At 43.6% G+C, this 16,848-nt stretch overlaps 1 protein-coding gene across 4 annotated transcripts in view; it reads left to right on the top strand.

Annotated features, from left to right (window-relative positions):
- Nucleotides 1–16,848, top strand: part of MAP4K4 (mitogen-activated protein kinase kinase kinase kinase 4) — a 240,419-nt gene that overhangs the window by 87,226 nt on the left and 136,345 nt on the right. For all 4 annotated transcript variants that reach the window (XM_054009944.1, XM_054009953.1, XM_054009962.1 and 1 more), the window contains exon 3: nucleotides 14,880–14,936. In XM_054009944.1, the coding sequence (XP_053865919.1) occupies nucleotides 14,880–14,936 (57 nt within the window). The remainder of the gene's footprint in view (nucleotides 1–14,879; nucleotides 14,937–16,848) is intronic.

Consider the following 16,848-nt stretch of genomic DNA (forward strand, 5'->3'; position numbering starts at 1 on the left):
CAAGGAGAGCGTTTCAATTGGCTGTAGATGCAGCAGACAGCTCATTGCGCTTGTTGGCTATGAGCATTGTCATTCGGAGGGAATCTTGGCTTCTTTCATCTGGTTTCCCCAGGGAGATACACAATACCAATGAGGACCTCCCTTTTGATGAATCGCATCTTTTTAACCAGAAAACTGATGATTCTCTCCACATCCTCAAGGATTCAGGAGCCATACTTTGATCACTGGGAGCTACGTGCCTACACCTCGGCAGAAATTCCACCGCCTACCACCTACACAACAGTTCAGGACTTCCCAGTTCTTCCACCAAAGTCAGTACAAACTACCATGCAAGCACCAGAAGACACAATGATCCCACCCTCCAGGTCCGCTTTCACAGCCTTCATCCTGACCCATACAACCTTCTCAAAACAGATATTTCTGAGGAGCAGTAGAGAACTGTCACCACTGTGCCTAATGCCATACAGCCCATGACTTCGTAGGAGCCTTCATCAATTCAATTACAGCATGAGCTTACCTATCCAGGGACAGATTTCAGACTCTGTAAGAACTCATCACCATGTAGTCAACAGTCCATCAGTCCCAGTTAGAACTTATCTATCCCTCCTTGGCCACATGACAGCCTGCAAATACTTCACCGCCTTCACTCACCTCCCCCTCCGCTGCCTCCAGATGTAGCTCCAGAGAGTTTACTTGCCTACGTGGCACGCCATGGACCTTGTGCTGACAGTCTATCCCTGAGTCTTCCTTCCAATGGCGGATGGACCCACAACATGTCTCTGTGGGAATTGCCATCCTCCCCGCATAGGACGATCATCACAGACATGTCCCTCATAGTATGGGGAGCACACATGGGAGACAACATGATGCAAGGCACATGGATCCCTCAGGAATCCTGGATGCACATTAGCATCCTGGGACTCCGGACATTACGGAGAACATGTCAAACATCCATCCACTCCCATCATGTTCTCATCATGTGGGGCAACACCCAGGGGTGGAGGGTGAACTGGTTGTTGGGGGAGGTCAGCCCCCGTCCCTTCTGTCTGAGGCCCCACCCCTGCCCATCCACCCTCCTCCTCTGCCGGAGCCCAGAGCACCCCCACCGTGGCTGCTGGCCCCCCAGACCCAGGCCACCCCCTGGCGTGCTGGACGGGTGGCGCGGCTGCAGCATCCCAGCCCTGGAGCATCGGGTGGGTGGCACTGCCACGGCAACCCTGAACAGAGCACTGGGTGGGCACCAGCCCCAGCCTCCCCAAGTCCAGGCGACAGGCTGTCTGGCTCCAGCCCCAGCCAGGACCAGGAAAGAGGCATGAGAACTCGGGCATTCCTGGGGGCGGAATGTGGGCCCAGGCCACGCCAGCCTGTTCGGGGAGTCTCAGCCTCTTCCGGCCCATGACAACACTTGGTTCCCAGAAGGCCATACTTTCCTTTACTAACAGTGTTCCCCCACCTCCCTTGAGGGCATCCCCAATTTCTCTCCATCTCCACCACCCATATTATGCCCCAGCTCCCTCAGCCACAGAGTAATGGAAGTCTGCTCTGGTTGCCTTTCTCCCTTGCAGTTAGCCTGTGTGCTTCTCCCACCTCTCCTCTGCCTCCACCTTTCTGTTTCTATTATTGTCTGTGCAGTAGTGCAATGTTAATAGGTTTGATGAATGGTTGTGCTGGGATAAGTTCCCCGGCTTTAATCAATACAATCAATTATGAAATGTGGGAATCATTCTCCACAATTGAATGCTGGTTTTCAGTGTTCATTTACGGTATGACTGGCATTTGCAGTCACTTACTGTCAAACTAGCATGGTGCACAATGTTGGTTTTACCCAGAATGCCCACTGCTACTACACTTCATTAGCCATGCTGACTGTTGAGCTGGAAGGGGGAGCTGGTTTTGTTTGTGCTGTTGCAAATAACCAGATCTGTCAAGCCCAGTAAGGAGTCCAAGGCAATGGTGAATCTTCTTATTGCCCTAGCTTACTAAATTATTCATGGCCATAACTTTAAAACTATCTATTTTGCATATCTGATGCCCGTATTTATATGTGACGACTCTCCTCCAAAGTAGTGATTGTGGTCCATAACTGTGTTCAGCATCATGTCAGAAGATGAGTAATATCCTTGTGTACATCAGTAGTGATAGATTTCATTTTTGCTGTAGTGCAATATTAAAAGATCTGAAGTGTACACCAGATGTAGTTATAGAAGGCTTACAAATTTGGGACAGAAATCGCACAAATCCTTTTCAATTGCAATAATTTTTGCTTACTTGAAAAACCAGAGTGTTTTCATTTATGCCATCCCAGAGCAACTATGTAGCTGAAGAGAACAGGGTAATCGGACTTTATAAATTGTTTTCATGTCAACTTTATTTTTACCATGATTTCACACCTAACCCTTGTCACCCATGCCCCTCCTCTCTTTACTATTTACACTTTTACACTAATTTCAGAACATGTAAATCACTCTTAGCACTTGACAATGCATAATGAAAATCCAGTCTAGTTGTTACTCCTCCAGTTTTACAAGATAAACCGAAGAAATAAAGTTAATATGAAAAGCCCAAAGCCAGAAAGCATAAAGGCAGCAAGATGCTTTAAGGTACTTCTTCAGTTTACCTATAAAACGTGAGAGAAATTCACTGCTTCTCAGTCAGTTAGTCCCTATGGGGTAGGCAGCCAATCTGGTTAATGCTGGAACTGAAATGCCTACAGATGCCTGTGTCACACAGCATTCAGGGCATGTGATATGTGGGGAAAAAATATCACAGTCGGATGAGTGCTGTGCTGTGTGTAATGGCTCTTAAGAATTGTCTATCAACTTGACATTGTAGAATACACACTTCACTGAGTAATAGGCGAGAGAGACAAGAAATAGCCCACCTGACAAAGATGAATTGTTAAAGCAATCTGGTCCCTGCACGGTGTTCCATTTTCACATGCAAAAGTTAAACTGCACTGTAGAATCAGCTGAATAATGAATCATAACTGGGATTAGCTTTCTGCAAAAAGGAGTCATTTGGGGTGAAATGTTACGTTGTGCAATGGGCCTCTGCATTTTGTAAGATGAAGGAGTGTCTAACAGCGAACTGTTAAAGGGAGAAGATTTAATATTATGTAAACTTGGTTGTAAAATGCAAAACACACATTTAGCCTAAAGTTGCATATTTTTAATTAAACCACAATTTTCAATATAAAACCGTTCCCAAGTATGTATATTATTTCTTGCCATTATCTCTTGCATCTGAGATTGTGAAACAAAACACCTTGTCCTTGAAAACTTGGCAAATGGACAGTCACCCGTAAACAGCTTTGTGTCCACATGAACTATCTCCAAACACTCCAACAGTATATTTTCAGATCTCAGAAACTCTTTCTGCATTGTCAGCATTAGAATCTGACTCAGAAATCCAGCCTACACAAATAACCCTTTCTTTGCCAAACTTGTAAACAACAAAATCTTACCTTGGAAGACTCCAATTCCGTAATTTACTTAGACAAAAAAGGGGGTGGAAGAAAGGGCTAACTCAACACAATTCTGGTTATGATGCTACTTGACTATCATTTGGGTTGGATCACCAAAGCTTGATTCCACCAAATACTCTACATAAAACGACTGTATAACATGAAAGCTATTGTGCAACATTTTAGCCTGCTGTTTTTTTTCTTGGATTCATTTGTAATCGGTAAGTAAATTACCCCCTGTGTTCTTTGATTACTTTTTGCCATATGCTCAAGAATGTGCTAGGTGCTTCACAAAAACAACACCATACATGCTACGGGCCCCAAAGAACATGTAATCTAAATTACGGTAGATTATGAGGATCATAAGTAATATAGTTAATCTACATTATACTTGAATCATAAGTGATATTTTCCCCCCAAGTACGATTAGGATACCTTGTGTGGGCAACTCTGTTCTTAAAATAGGTCTGTTAGTGTCCCTGCTCCAACTGGTCTGAAGAGGGATTTCCAGCAGCCTGCTTTAATTCTGAATATTGTAGCATGTAAGTCCCCTCTTTGCTGGCTAGACTGAATGACAAAACATGGAGCGTTAGGAGGCTGCTTTACTCCCCTCCCCCTCTTTCCTTCTTTTTGAGGGAGAACTTGGATGGGTTGTGAAGGTTTGTGCTTTTCCAAAATAGCTGTGTGAAAGAACTCCGTCTGTTGGTGGTATTCAGAACTAAAAATGGATAGTCATTTCATTAACCCTTTCAGTGCCTTCATTATTGGTTACAGCTCGGTACTGCAGAACTCTGTTGTGCTTTTTTTTTTTTTCCTTCTTTTTTGTCTTCTAGTCCCAAAGCATTATAGCTGTACATGTACAAGTGTGTCAACAGCAGCAGCTGATGGCATTGAAAGGGTTAGCCCAATAATGGTTAATTGTCAATCTTCAAACTCTTGGACGGTCATGTATGCTTTTGCTGCCTGCCTAATACCAGCCAGTGATGGATAATTTCTCGTGCTATGCTTTTAAGGATCGGTTGCAGCATTCTGATCACAACACTGTTTTGTTTTTCCCCTTTGCTGTTGTACAGGCATGTTGGTGTTATTTAAAGCCATATAGCTGCCATGCTCTCTGATTTGAATTCTCTTCCCTTGTCCAGTGCCAGTCCAGCAGCTGTAACCATTGCCTTCTTGACAGTAGAACAAATGAACCAAGGTTTGTGTGTGAATATGCTCACTTTCCCCCTCTCATCGTTTAAGAAAAGGATTTTTTTCCTTGGGCCAAGGAACTTTGGCACTGAGGTGTCCCAGGAGAACTCAACACTTCTCAAAACAGCCCTGTGTATGTGAACGTAGCAAGTGTGGTGGATTTTTGAAGGAAAACTGCAGTTCTGTTTTGCTTTTTTCTGCACTTTATACTTGTTGCTTAAATCAAATGCTTTTGTCCTAAGCTGGGTTGAGGCTGGCTTGCATGCCATCTGCGCCTATGTATTGGAAACAGTGTGTACATGTCGATACCCCATACCAGCATCAGTTTGAAGCTAGTATCGTGTTCTTCAGAATCTGTTTTTTTTTTTTTTTTAAGGTAAATCTGCAGCTGTTATGGTTGCAAAGAAAACCTCAAAAATATGAATTTAGTGTAACCGCAGCACAAATGTTTGAGTCTGCAGAGAGCCTGAAACAAAGATGTTAACTGCTCCATTTATCTGAGGGAGGAGTGAACTTGCATGTCTGGTGGTGATGATGATGATGTAAATGTCAATGTTATTTCATTCTTTAAAAAAACAAAAACAGAGAGGGTCACAAATTTGCCACAAGTGGACGGTGATTGGGAGATACCACCCTTTACATTTTTCCTGAACCAAGAAGGGGCCAAGTGCAAGGAGTCTGGCAGAGCTCTTGGGTATATTCAAGGCCCACCTCATTCTGGCGAGTCACGTGGGCAGATCTTACTTCCTGGGCAGAGCTTGGAGAAGTGCCCTTCACCCTTTTCTCCCCCAGTCTGAGTGAGGGCATTCTGAACTAGCTGGGTGGATTCAACCTTTCTTTGTTGCGAGGTAGATATATTCAGTACAGCATGACTCTCACTATGTTTTAGAAAAAAACCTTTAAATTTAGTCCTGTCTGCACTGTTTGATCAGTTAAGTTCCCATGTCACTTCTTGTTGGAGTAGCAGTTTGCCCTGGTGTCCTTGGCTATGTTTCCCTGTTCTCCATGACCACACTTTGTCAGACTGGCTACAGCCATCATCCCAGAAGTATCTTCATTTCCATAGTGGTGGTCTACAAAGATTAGTAAAGTGCTTTGGGATGAAAAAGGGCACATAGGCATCAAACACAGTGATACTTACAAGTATCAGAGGGGTAGCCGTGTTAGTCTGGATCTGTAAAAAGCACCAGAGAGTGTTGTGGCACCTTTAAGACTAACAGATGTATTGGAGCATAAGCTTTTGTGGGTGAATGCCCACTTTGTCGGGGCCCTAAATGGCTGGAGCCCATGTTATTCTGAATGTGTAGGCTCGTGTTTTTCATTCTGATCTAAATGCTGCTTCTGTGGTTCTTCATCCTGTTTATAGGCCTGTCTTTAATTACAGTGTGTAAAGAGACTTCTGCAGGGTGCCAGCAGGAATGAATCAGTGTTAGAAGTAGAGGGTTAAATCTTAAAGATACGGTGAAGGACTTATTTGAATATGCGAGCAGGGAGTGGCATGGACGGAGGTGAATTTTCTGCTGGGAGCTGTGGCCAGCGCTCTCTGAGGAAGCTAGTAGGACACTGACCCAAGTGTGCATATGTGGGAGGTGAGAGAATTCCCTTACCATTATTTTATTCCAGTTTTTTCAGTCCTGACCCTATCAGATGATCTAGGTACACTTTTAAAAATGTAAAAGCACAAACAGTAGTAGAATGTATCTAAAGAACAGTTAGGGGTGGGGTAGGGCACCTTCTCTTGAGAGGACAGGAAGGTGGCGGGAGGGGGAGCATGGACCCGCCCCTAGTAAAATCCCAGGAAAGTGGGAGAGACCGTATCTCCTGAAGGTCACTACATCTAGGCTTTAGTGGATAAAGGGAGGAGGTGAAATCCAGATCTGGGGGCTCCTCACTGAGAGTAGTTGCTGCCAGCCTTCCCCATTTAAATCAGTGGGCTGGTTGCTCAAGTGCATCAGTTGATTATGGTGTCATGGGGAGAAGGGGGAAGGAAGAGGAGGTGTTACGGTACATCCTGATCAGAATGCCCCCTTAAGGCATATTATGCAGTGTAGCAGTCACTCAGCCTCAATTTCCCCACTGCTTTTTCCACCCTCCATTGTCTTCTGGGTTACCCTCTGGCTCCATCACTTACAGTTCTGCTCCTTCTGAGGCACTCTGAAAGTCCAGAAGAAGCCTGAAGCAAAGTAAACACAAATGCTGCCCTCTCTTCCAAGAGATCAGCTAGGTACCAGGCTTTCCAGTCCCTGGCCCTAGCCAGCCTTTTCCCTATCAGTGAGAGGTCTGCATCTGCTCTCCTTGGCTGTTCCCTTCCAGCTGAGCAGGGCTCTTCTTTGTAAGCCTCTCCCTGGAAGCCTTCTTCCTGCTCCAGGTGGTTTAAGTTGGGCTACTTGGGCCTTTAGTAGCCCATTAACCCCTTCCTGCCTCATGTAGTGGCTTGTATGCCCCAGTCACATGAGATTTCTAAAGTCGGCAGGATCCCAAACACTTAAATAGAACAAAACCGACATGTTAAACTTCATCCAGAATTCAGCTGGCGGCCAGTGCCGCTCACAGAGTACAGGTGTTCCTTCTGGGAAGGGGCATTCTGATCTAGTTGCACTTTCCAGATGGTTTGAAGGTGTAGGACCATGCAAAATGTGTTGCAGTTTCGCTGCAGATGTTGCGGATGACCCTAATATTCATCAGCCCTTTCTGTTTGGCAGATAGGGATTCTGCAAACTCCACCTGCTAATGGTGTATATTTTTGCTGCTCTCGTGTTGCTGAATATAGAGCCTTACAGCACACATCGCTGCCTGTGTGTTCTCACTCCTCAGCATTTTAGCTTGACAGGGCTGGGGAGTAATGGGCCCACCACTGTCTCAGTGTGCAGCCACTAGATCCCTCATCCCTTTCCCCTCACCACTGTCCTCTTTCCCCAATCCCAGGGTCACCTACCTACGTGCTGCTTTCCCAGTAGAATGAAGTTGACGTCAGTCTCAGTTTTCATTCCTGACTCCTGCTGGGCAAGTCTACTCTGCAGGAACAGCAAAGATGTGGACACACAAGCCGCTGAGGATGAATACAAGAAACAACTTTCTGGGATGGTCCCTCTGCCAGAACCCGGGTTCAGGATTCTGGTTCTCTCCTAGCAGTAGATGACCTCAATAAAGATTCTGTTTGGTGACTTGTGAGAGGCAGTGTGGTCCAGTGGCTAGGGCGCTGCCTTAGGAGTCAGGAGACTGGGCATCTATTCCCAGCTCTGCTACTGATTTACTATGACACCTTTGGAAAGTTGCTTCTTCTGTTTCCCCTCCCACCCTTTTCCTGCCTTGTCTGTTTAGATAATGAGCTCTTCGTGTCAGCTTCTCTCTCTTTCTCTCTCTCTCTCAGTAGAGTGCCTAGCGCAATGGAGATACTAGCGTAATACAAGCAATAGCAGTAAATTGGAGCACAGAGCTGCTTTCCATACTGTGCTTCAGATGGTGAAGGTGTCATAGGAAACATGGGACTATGAGGATAGCTTTATACGGACATCCTGTAGGTCACAAACAGATGAGGCCTGGCACGATACACAGGTACGCTATCATCATGTTTCCCTAATACAGCAGATTGGATCAGTAATTTCTAAAGCAAGGTAAAGAATAGATATACATCGGCCTTCTGTGCTCTGGGGCTTTTAGATGTCAAGAGTTAATGGCACAACACCGAATCCTGCCCTGTCCTTATGCCTATAATTTATTTTTTCATTCCTTTTGTTTATTTAATATTGGCTTTTAAATACAGCTAGTAGAAGAAAACAAATATAGTTCACAAAAGAGAACTTGGTTTAGGCTTTTTTCTTGTTGTTTCTCTGCTTAATTGAATTATTTGTATGGATCTGAAGTAATTTGCTAGGCCTTAGTACTAGCATTGTTTGCTAATTTTTGAGAGAACTTTCATGCTCACTTAATCTGTAAAATGGGGCTAATACTTATCTGCATAGCTGGTGTTAGGAGGGCTAATTAGTTCCTTTGTAAAGTACTGTACAAATCCTTAGCAGTAATACTGCTTTAACTAGAAATGCAACTTCTTCTTCTTGCTCATGACCATTTCATTTTTTCTACGGATGAGGTTTATTTAATTTTTTCCTAATCTCCCTCTCTCCTTGCCAGTTACATTTACTTTGACCTGCCCTTGGCTTTGCTTTTGGTTTTTTTGTATGGGAAGATTCCTTGTTTCTCTGAGATGCGGCTCTTTGGAGGTCTTTGTGTGTTCAGTGAGTAAGGTTTAAGGTACTCGGCATGAGGTTGGCTACCTGAGAGCTATCTGTGGTGGTGAGCGGCAGAGGAGTTGAATTGTAAGCATAAATTGGAATAATACAGTAGCATTGCCTGAAGGCATCAACCATTATAATACTGTAGAGTGATACTCTAGTATTGCAGTACTGCATATTGCCCAAGGCTGTTAGGACTCTGTATATCAGAATCTACTAAATAAGAAACATAATGGAAAAACTAATTGGCACAAGGGCACAGCTTTAGGGAAGCAATCCAGTAAAATGAGACCACAGTGTTCACTTTATAGTGTTTAGATATTGTCTATTGCTTATGCATATCTTGTAGCAGTTAAACGCTGAACTATCAGTACGTTTTCAGTTAAATCTCTTTTCTCCTCACCCTATAGCTATCTCCATAATGGAAGGTAAGTTAGGTCTTCTCAGAAGCTAATGACACCTGGTGCACAAGACAATCCAGCCCTGTGAGTTATGAGCAGTGCGGGCTGCCTTCCACCTGTGATTAGTAGCATCACCTCATATTGCGTGTTCTTGCCACTTGGCTGGGGAGCAGAATTCCAGGAACAGTCTCCCTAAAGGCACAGTAATATGTTGGGTAATGAATGCAGCTTACTTGATGTACATATACTACGTAACTTAGCTGTGTGTGATGAGAGGGGAGAAAAAATTAAATGTACATGTTTTGTCTGACGTGAAGATTTTTGGTAGGGCTGGAATTTATAGCATTATGCATATCCTGGCAACTTATTAACGGTGGCATATTTGATTTTTTTTCTCAAGTATGTATATATTAACTTCACAGAGATGAGAAATAAACTGCAGGCTGCTTTGATGCTCTGTTGGGAACATGCTTAGGCATCATGTGATCCAGTTAAATGTTGCTGTATGCTTCACTTTCCATGAAGCATATGTGATCAGAACACATTTTTTTACCCTGAATCTTGATATGTATACAGACTTTCTGACCACAACATAGGGTGACCAGATGTCCTGATTTTATAGGGACAGTCCCGATTTTTGGATCTTTTTCTTATATAGGCTCCTATTACCCCCCCACCTCCTGTCTCGATTTTTCACACTTGCTGTCTGGTCACCCTACCACAACATAAGAAAAAAATACAGCTAGATTAAGACTTAGGGTGAGTAGGTAAAACTCCATTGACCTGCTCATCCCAGCTCTGCATTAGGCCCTGAATGGATGATTTAAAAATAATAACTGGAGTAGTTCTCGTTTAAAAAAGAAATGCTTGCATTCCTTTTTGGGGAGGAGAAACAAATGCTTTAAAATAAATAAATGAAAGCAAGAAGACAGGAGTAGGTGCATCAAAAACAGCAATCAGTAAGGGGCGTGGAACTGGGAGAGTTCAATCGGTGAACTAAATTGAGTGAAATTATATGTAGGACTTTATCATTACGGTTCACCCACAGTAAACCTACAGCTGTGATTTTTGTAACCTCTTGGAGGCTCTGTTATACTTAGCTTAACTGCTTATAGTTAACATTGTTATGTCCCTATGCCTCAGTTTCTGCCATCTTCACCCTATATTTTGCGTTCATGCTGAGTTCTTGGCTTTAATGTTTTAGTATACTACATTCTGGGCAATTATCCCATATGTGTTGGTGTCTATGGGAATTTTTAAGGAGTCTCTCCCATTTCCACCTAAGAGAGCCAGTAGTAGTTATAGTATTGATAGTGTTTGCACTCTCACAGAGTTATTCAGGTACCTAGACAATAGTAATGATCCCTTTTACTCCTGAGGACATTCTGCACCGAAAAATTAACAGTTCTGCACACAACATTGCAGAATTTTAAAAGTTTTATTTGTCAATAAATAAATGCAGAGACTCCATCATGGCATTGGGGAGCATAGGCCACTGGCTGTATGAAGGTGGGAGATCACCCTGAAGCCTCCCCAGCCCTGGGACATGGACTCAGTGGTGAGGCTGCACCTGACCCTGACACAGCACAGGTTCTGTGTGGAACATTCTGGGTGCAGGCAGCTCAGTGGGGGGTCTAGGTGTGGGGAGAGCTGGATGCACAGAGGCTCGTGTGGGGGTTCCATGTGCAGGGGCAGTGGGACTCTGCAGGAGCTTCCAGGTGAAAGTGGTTGGGGCTAGCGGAGGGGTCTGAGTGTGGGGATCTCATCAGGGAGGTCTGGGGGAGTGGGGATTGGTGGAGTGGGGGTCTGGGTGCAGCTAGTTGGGGGTTAATGGTGTGGGGTCTGGATGTGGGGGCTCAGGCTAATCAAGGTGTGGGTTTGAGTGCAGGGAGCTCAGTGGGGGGTGTTCTGGGTGCAGGGGTGGGGGTCCAGATGCAGGGGTTGAGGTTCAGTGGGGTGTGGTTTGGGTATGGAGGGCTAGGGGGATTCTGGGTGAGGGTGAGGCAGGGGTGTCTGGGCATGAGAGGCCCAGATGCACGGGGGTTGGGTGGATGGAGGAGGAGCTTCCTATACAGTGACCCCTCTCCCTGCAGCGGAGGAGTGATGAGGGCAGGAAGCAGGGGAGGATGCAGAGCTTCCTGCAGCTGGGGGAGGTTTCTGGTTGTGGGTAGGCTGGTCACCCCCCCATACCACCCAACAGACAGAGGGTGTTGGTTACAGTGGCAGTTGTTAAGGGGCTCTTTGGTGCACAGCAAAATAGCCATGTGTCTAACAGGAACCAAATTATGCGTCATTGGGAAGCTTGCAGGGATGGTGCCATGGTGATTTATTGTATCCAGTGTGGAAACAAACCGTGGGTTTTGCCAGCTGTATGTGTAACAGGTTACATGCATGCTAAAGAGCTGCTGTGTGGACGAGGCCTTAATCCAGGGTCATTAAGTGTCTTTGGAATTGGGTACTATCCTGCTCGTCTGAATTTCTTCCATTTTCAGATCTATCATTCTTTGATGATATTAAGTAATTTTATAAAAGAACTTCTTCTATGAGCCTTCCCAAAACCAAACCTGGCAATGGTAATCTGAAGAACACTTTCCAAAACAGTAGTACCTAGATACTTCCTGATGTCGCAGGTAATGTTACACCAGCATTCGAACGCTCTTATGAGTCTACGTTCTGGAAGAGAGCACTTGAGAAGGCAAAGAAGTGAACCAGAAAAGCCAGGCCGATGCCTGTTTTTTGATTTAGCGGTTGCTTTTTCCTTTAAATGTATATTGTAAAGGAAAAGAAATGCAGCTTCAAAATGTGGTTTTGATGCATAAATCTGTTTCATACAGAGAAATCCCCATGGTGTACTTTAAATACAGAGCATCTGAAGTATTCCATACATTATGAACAAGGTATCTGGAATGACTAACAATATTGTGAATATGACTGGGGCTTAAATTTGGCCTGGGATGCTGGGAATCCTGCATTTCCCACAGTCTGCAATTCCCCTGCTTTACAGTCCCTTAGGAGGATTATGGCAAAGCAGTTCCTATCCCTTCCCTAGGATCAGCAGTGAAGTGTTAGTTGTAGCTGCACTTTGCCTCAGCTGCTGTGGCCTCAAGATAATAAGGAGCAACAGAGGGACCAGCAGGATCTTTTGAAACTGTTGTGGAAGGACAGCTTTTCCAAAAGGAAGTGAGCATGATATGTGCTAGTCATCCAGAGCAGACTAACCTCGCCTCTTCTTGCAAAGGCTGGGAATAATTTCAGATCTCTTTTCTGGAAATGGCCAGGCCATCAGTAGCTCATGGATTTAAAGCAGAAAATAAAGAAAACTTTACATGAAAATAATTGACATCCTATGTATCGTTTGTTACTTTCTTTATTCTTTTCCTTTCTAACCACCCAACTTTTTGTGTACCATGTATCTTGGTATATTGTTCCTTCACTTTTCCAGAGTTTGTTTTTTCCTGCAGAGTTAATATTAACTTCTCATTTATTTTTTAAAAATTATTTTCTCCCTTTTCTCCTTTTCAGATCTGGCTTCTGTCCCCTCTGTTTTTAGCTGTAGTGTCTTTTCTCTCTGTACCTTCCATTTCATATTCCCATTCCCCCATGCCTTCCCGGTCTCTTGGTTCTTCAACTCCATCCACAATGAAGAAGAGGGGAGAGTCTGAGAGAGGAAGCACTGTTTATCTGGGTCTAATGCAACATTTCTTCCTTCCCCACAGCAGGCTAAGGGAGGCAGCTGGTTGGTGAGCCTTAGGGACCAGGCCAGTGACTCTTGTCATGATATAGGATGTTTAGGCCCCTCCTGGGCTTACTGAAAGGTTTTGTCTAGATAAGGAAATGAGGTTAAAGTTAGGGCAAGGTTGGCTAACATGTATTAGCCAGCCCTGACTTAACTTAAACACCTCCTTTCTAGACCAACCATGGGCCACAGAAACACACAGCCATTGTCATGTGAATACTGACTCCCTACAGCGCACGTATGTGTCTGTACTTCCGTGAATCCAGATGCTCTACTTTTGTTCTCATACCCAAACCAGTTCAGTGAAAAAGCGATTGTATTACTAATTTAAGGTGACAAAAATATTAAAAGAAATGCATGCAGCAAAGGAACTTCTTGAAACAGACAGTAGCATAAGCACAGTAACTTATTTAAAGAAAGGGGTTGGAATGGTCATTGGGAGAGAAGTGGGTCAGCTCTTCAAAGTTCTGAATGAAAATGGAGACAGAAAATCTTCCTATTTCTAGAACTATTTATTTATGGCACCAACAGCATACTAGGCACTCTGCTGATAGGTAACATCTCTTAGGTGTACATGGCTCAAAAATGGCTAGTGGTTTTGGGGTGCTTCAACTTTGGGGTACCAAGCTTGAGACGGTTACCAGGTCTGTATTTTCAGAAAGTCACTGAGAAAATAAGGCCTCATTCAGGTGTGTCAAAGTTAGTCAAGCAAAGCCACTGGTACTTTTGAAAGTCTTGGCCATGGCTCCTCTCCTGAAAAGTTTACAAATTATGGAAAAGTAATGGTTCTAACGAGGCAGTGTGACTGGTCAGTGTAGTCTAGCATGGGAGACTGGTAACCTCTGTGATTTGTGTTTTTAACTGTATTTATCTGAAGGAGTGGGGGTAAGAAGAAAGTCTGAGGTTGGACAGATGACGAGACTTTGTTGGCTGGTTCAGAGAAATGTATGTTAAGGTGGGCTTGAGGGAAGCGATAAGATTGGGTTGTGAGGGTGGAGTTCTAGGTATAGGGGTCTACATGTAAGAAGTGGAGAATTGGGGGGAGTGGCAAGTGTGTTTTATACCATGGGATGACTAACGCACCTTAGCTACCGCAGTGTAAAAACATAAGTACATCAGGTTTACTGCCATGAAAACAAGGCGAGGTCAACCCCATGTGAAGGTGTAGTGCTGGCCTCGCTGAAGTACCTTGTGGAAAACACTGCTGGAGCCTCTCTCCACTAAAGATTTTACAGTGAGATAATTATTGTGTGTTTGTTTTTTACCCTGTAAACTCCCCCCCCCCTTTTTTTTTAAGCAGTGAAGATAAGGTCTAAGAAAATGTCCTCTTTCAGTGGTGGTCTGGCTCACATGCTTTTACACAGTATTTCTCAGAGTTCACAGCAAAATATAAATGCAAAATACTGATGGAATCTCTGCCTTACCTAAATGTGCTCCGAGGATACCTTTTTAGAATGCACAGTATCTGGAGTCGCTTGCCTTATAAACATGGCTAAAATGTTTGTTGCCTAGCTATGAGAGATTGATGTAGATTGTGTGAATTATGCTAAAGAAAATGGAAAGGAACGGTAAATGCAAATGCATTGCTTTTGTGCTTAATTATAATTTGACAATCTTGCTAATTATCCTTTTAATGAGAAGTGATTTATCTCAACCAATTCTTTAAGTATTTTAAACTAAACTCTTTGGTTAGTTATCTAAAGTATTTATCTCCTGTCTTCAACATGAAATAGTAGGAAAGATAATAGGCAAGCCGGGATGGGGAAAACCCACTGTCTGGAAATTGTGTCTTAATGGTCCTGCTCTGTGTGTGTTTAAATGGAATGCTGGTGCTGACTCTTCTTTCTGTTTTTCAGGGTCGGCATGTCAAAACAGGTCAACTGGCAGCCATCAAAGTCATGGACGTTACTGAGGTAAGCAAAGAAAACATTCTTTTTTTGGCGGGGGGTGGGGGGGGACTGAATAGGAATTGGTAAGTGGTTTATTTTTTTTTATTTTTTTTTTTAAATGGCAGTTCTCATGTGAGAGTGATCACTTTCTGTTTGCAGGAGCTAACCTGCCACACAGTCTGCCCTTCTGTGACTTTCTGTGCTCATGAGGGACATTTACTTAAGTTGCTGCAGGTGGTCCCAAAGTATCTCAGAATCCGGAGCATCTCCTTTTCAGGAAGTTCTCAAAGGACGATGAGGATACTGATTTTTTAAATGTGACTTCAACCTTCTGCTTTATAGAAAAAGAAGGTTATGGGGGACACATGGGGCAGGAACTTGAGGATCAGAGTTCCGCTAGTACTTTTGAATACATTTTATACCCTTTTTAGGCCGAAAAGGAAGTGGGTCCAATAAAGCTCCCAGTGGCCTGAAAGCAGAAACCTCTGCTAGAATGCCGAGCAGATTGCTGGCAGAATTCAGCAGTGTAAAGTAGTAGTTGTAACTGACTCAGGGGGATTCACAGTGGCGCTTTAGATGGGAAAGAGGGGAAATTAACCCAGCCAAAAAAAATAAAAATGTCTGTTTTTAAACCTGTCCATATATAATAACTTTAGTTTACTCTGTTCAAAAGGAGATTAGTTTTAATTAAAAATATTTTAAACCGATCAGAATAAAGAGGATTTTTCCTGTAGATACCACTGGTGTTGTATTGAATTCTATATGCAGTTATCACATAGACTTCAGATTTAGAATTGGACAGAATCTTTGTGTGTGTTTCGGTAGCATTATACCGACTGAGCAGCCTCTGAAGAGCGCATCATCAAACCAAGCATCCTGTTGTTCTCAACCCCATTCGTCTCCTGTGGTTATTTTTAAAAAAAGACATCAAAGCTCAAGGTGTGTTTTGCACAAAGCAGGGTCTTTAATCAGCAGAATGATTATGTTATAAGTAAATGTACACCTTAGACATATTCATCTGTTAAGGAGATCACTACATGTTTTGATGTATGCGCACACACACATCCCAACTGGACATGTTACCTTGGACACAGGATCCCAGGAGGGTGGATTAGAGCCTTATGGGTAAACAATTAATAAAAAATGTATAAACCAGCAGCCAGGGATAGGTTAACTGATAGGACTTCAGTTATGTCTCTGGATCTCTGTGTGATTGTATCAGATGAGACTGCTGATCTTAACTTAAGCTGTTATGTCTGTCAAGAGCTAGACATGCTTTCTTCATAAAAATCAATTTTCAGCTGTAAGATTATCCAGGGCTGCCTTTGTGAAGAGGCATGGTTGTATTCACTATAGTCAGCATGCAGGCAAAGCAGGGAATACTAGGGTGCGTTGACTTAGAGCGAGTGCTCTTTAATGGCAGATGATAGTATCAGTGCAGCAAATACTCACAAATCAGGTTATTACAAAATTAAGGGTTCTTCCACAAGGTGAATTTGATTATGCTACACACCCTAGATCTCTTTTTATGGCATGCATTAATAACTAACAGTTTGGATCAAAAGGTTATGTTAAACAAGGAAAACAGTAGAAAAATATTAGCCATGTACATTGGGACTGAGTTAATGTTAGGGGGAGATGCCTTAGCTATGGAATTTTCTTCTTTTTGAGTGCTTGATTTTGCAACCTTAATACTCTAGAAACACTGTTTTCACTTAACAGCCCTAGATTGTTGTGGGGGCAGGGGAAGAAGGAAGGGAGGAGAAATTTTGAGATACTGGCTTTGTGGAGCTTGTAAGTATCACAGGCTTCCCCAGTAGAATTTGTAAGTTCTTTGTTCCAATGTAATAGGTTTGTGGAGGTTGCAGAGACGCTGTACATTCTTCAATGTTGGGCTAAACGTCTTCCATCACTACTCCTTGCTCTGAAGACATTG

Source organism: Malaclemys terrapin, chromosome 1 (genome assembly GCF_027887155.1).
Source record: "Malaclemys terrapin pileata isolate rMalTer1 chromosome 1, rMalTer1.hap1, whole genome shotgun sequence".
NCBI lineage: Eukaryota > Metazoa > Chordata > Testudines > Emydidae > Malaclemys > Malaclemys terrapin.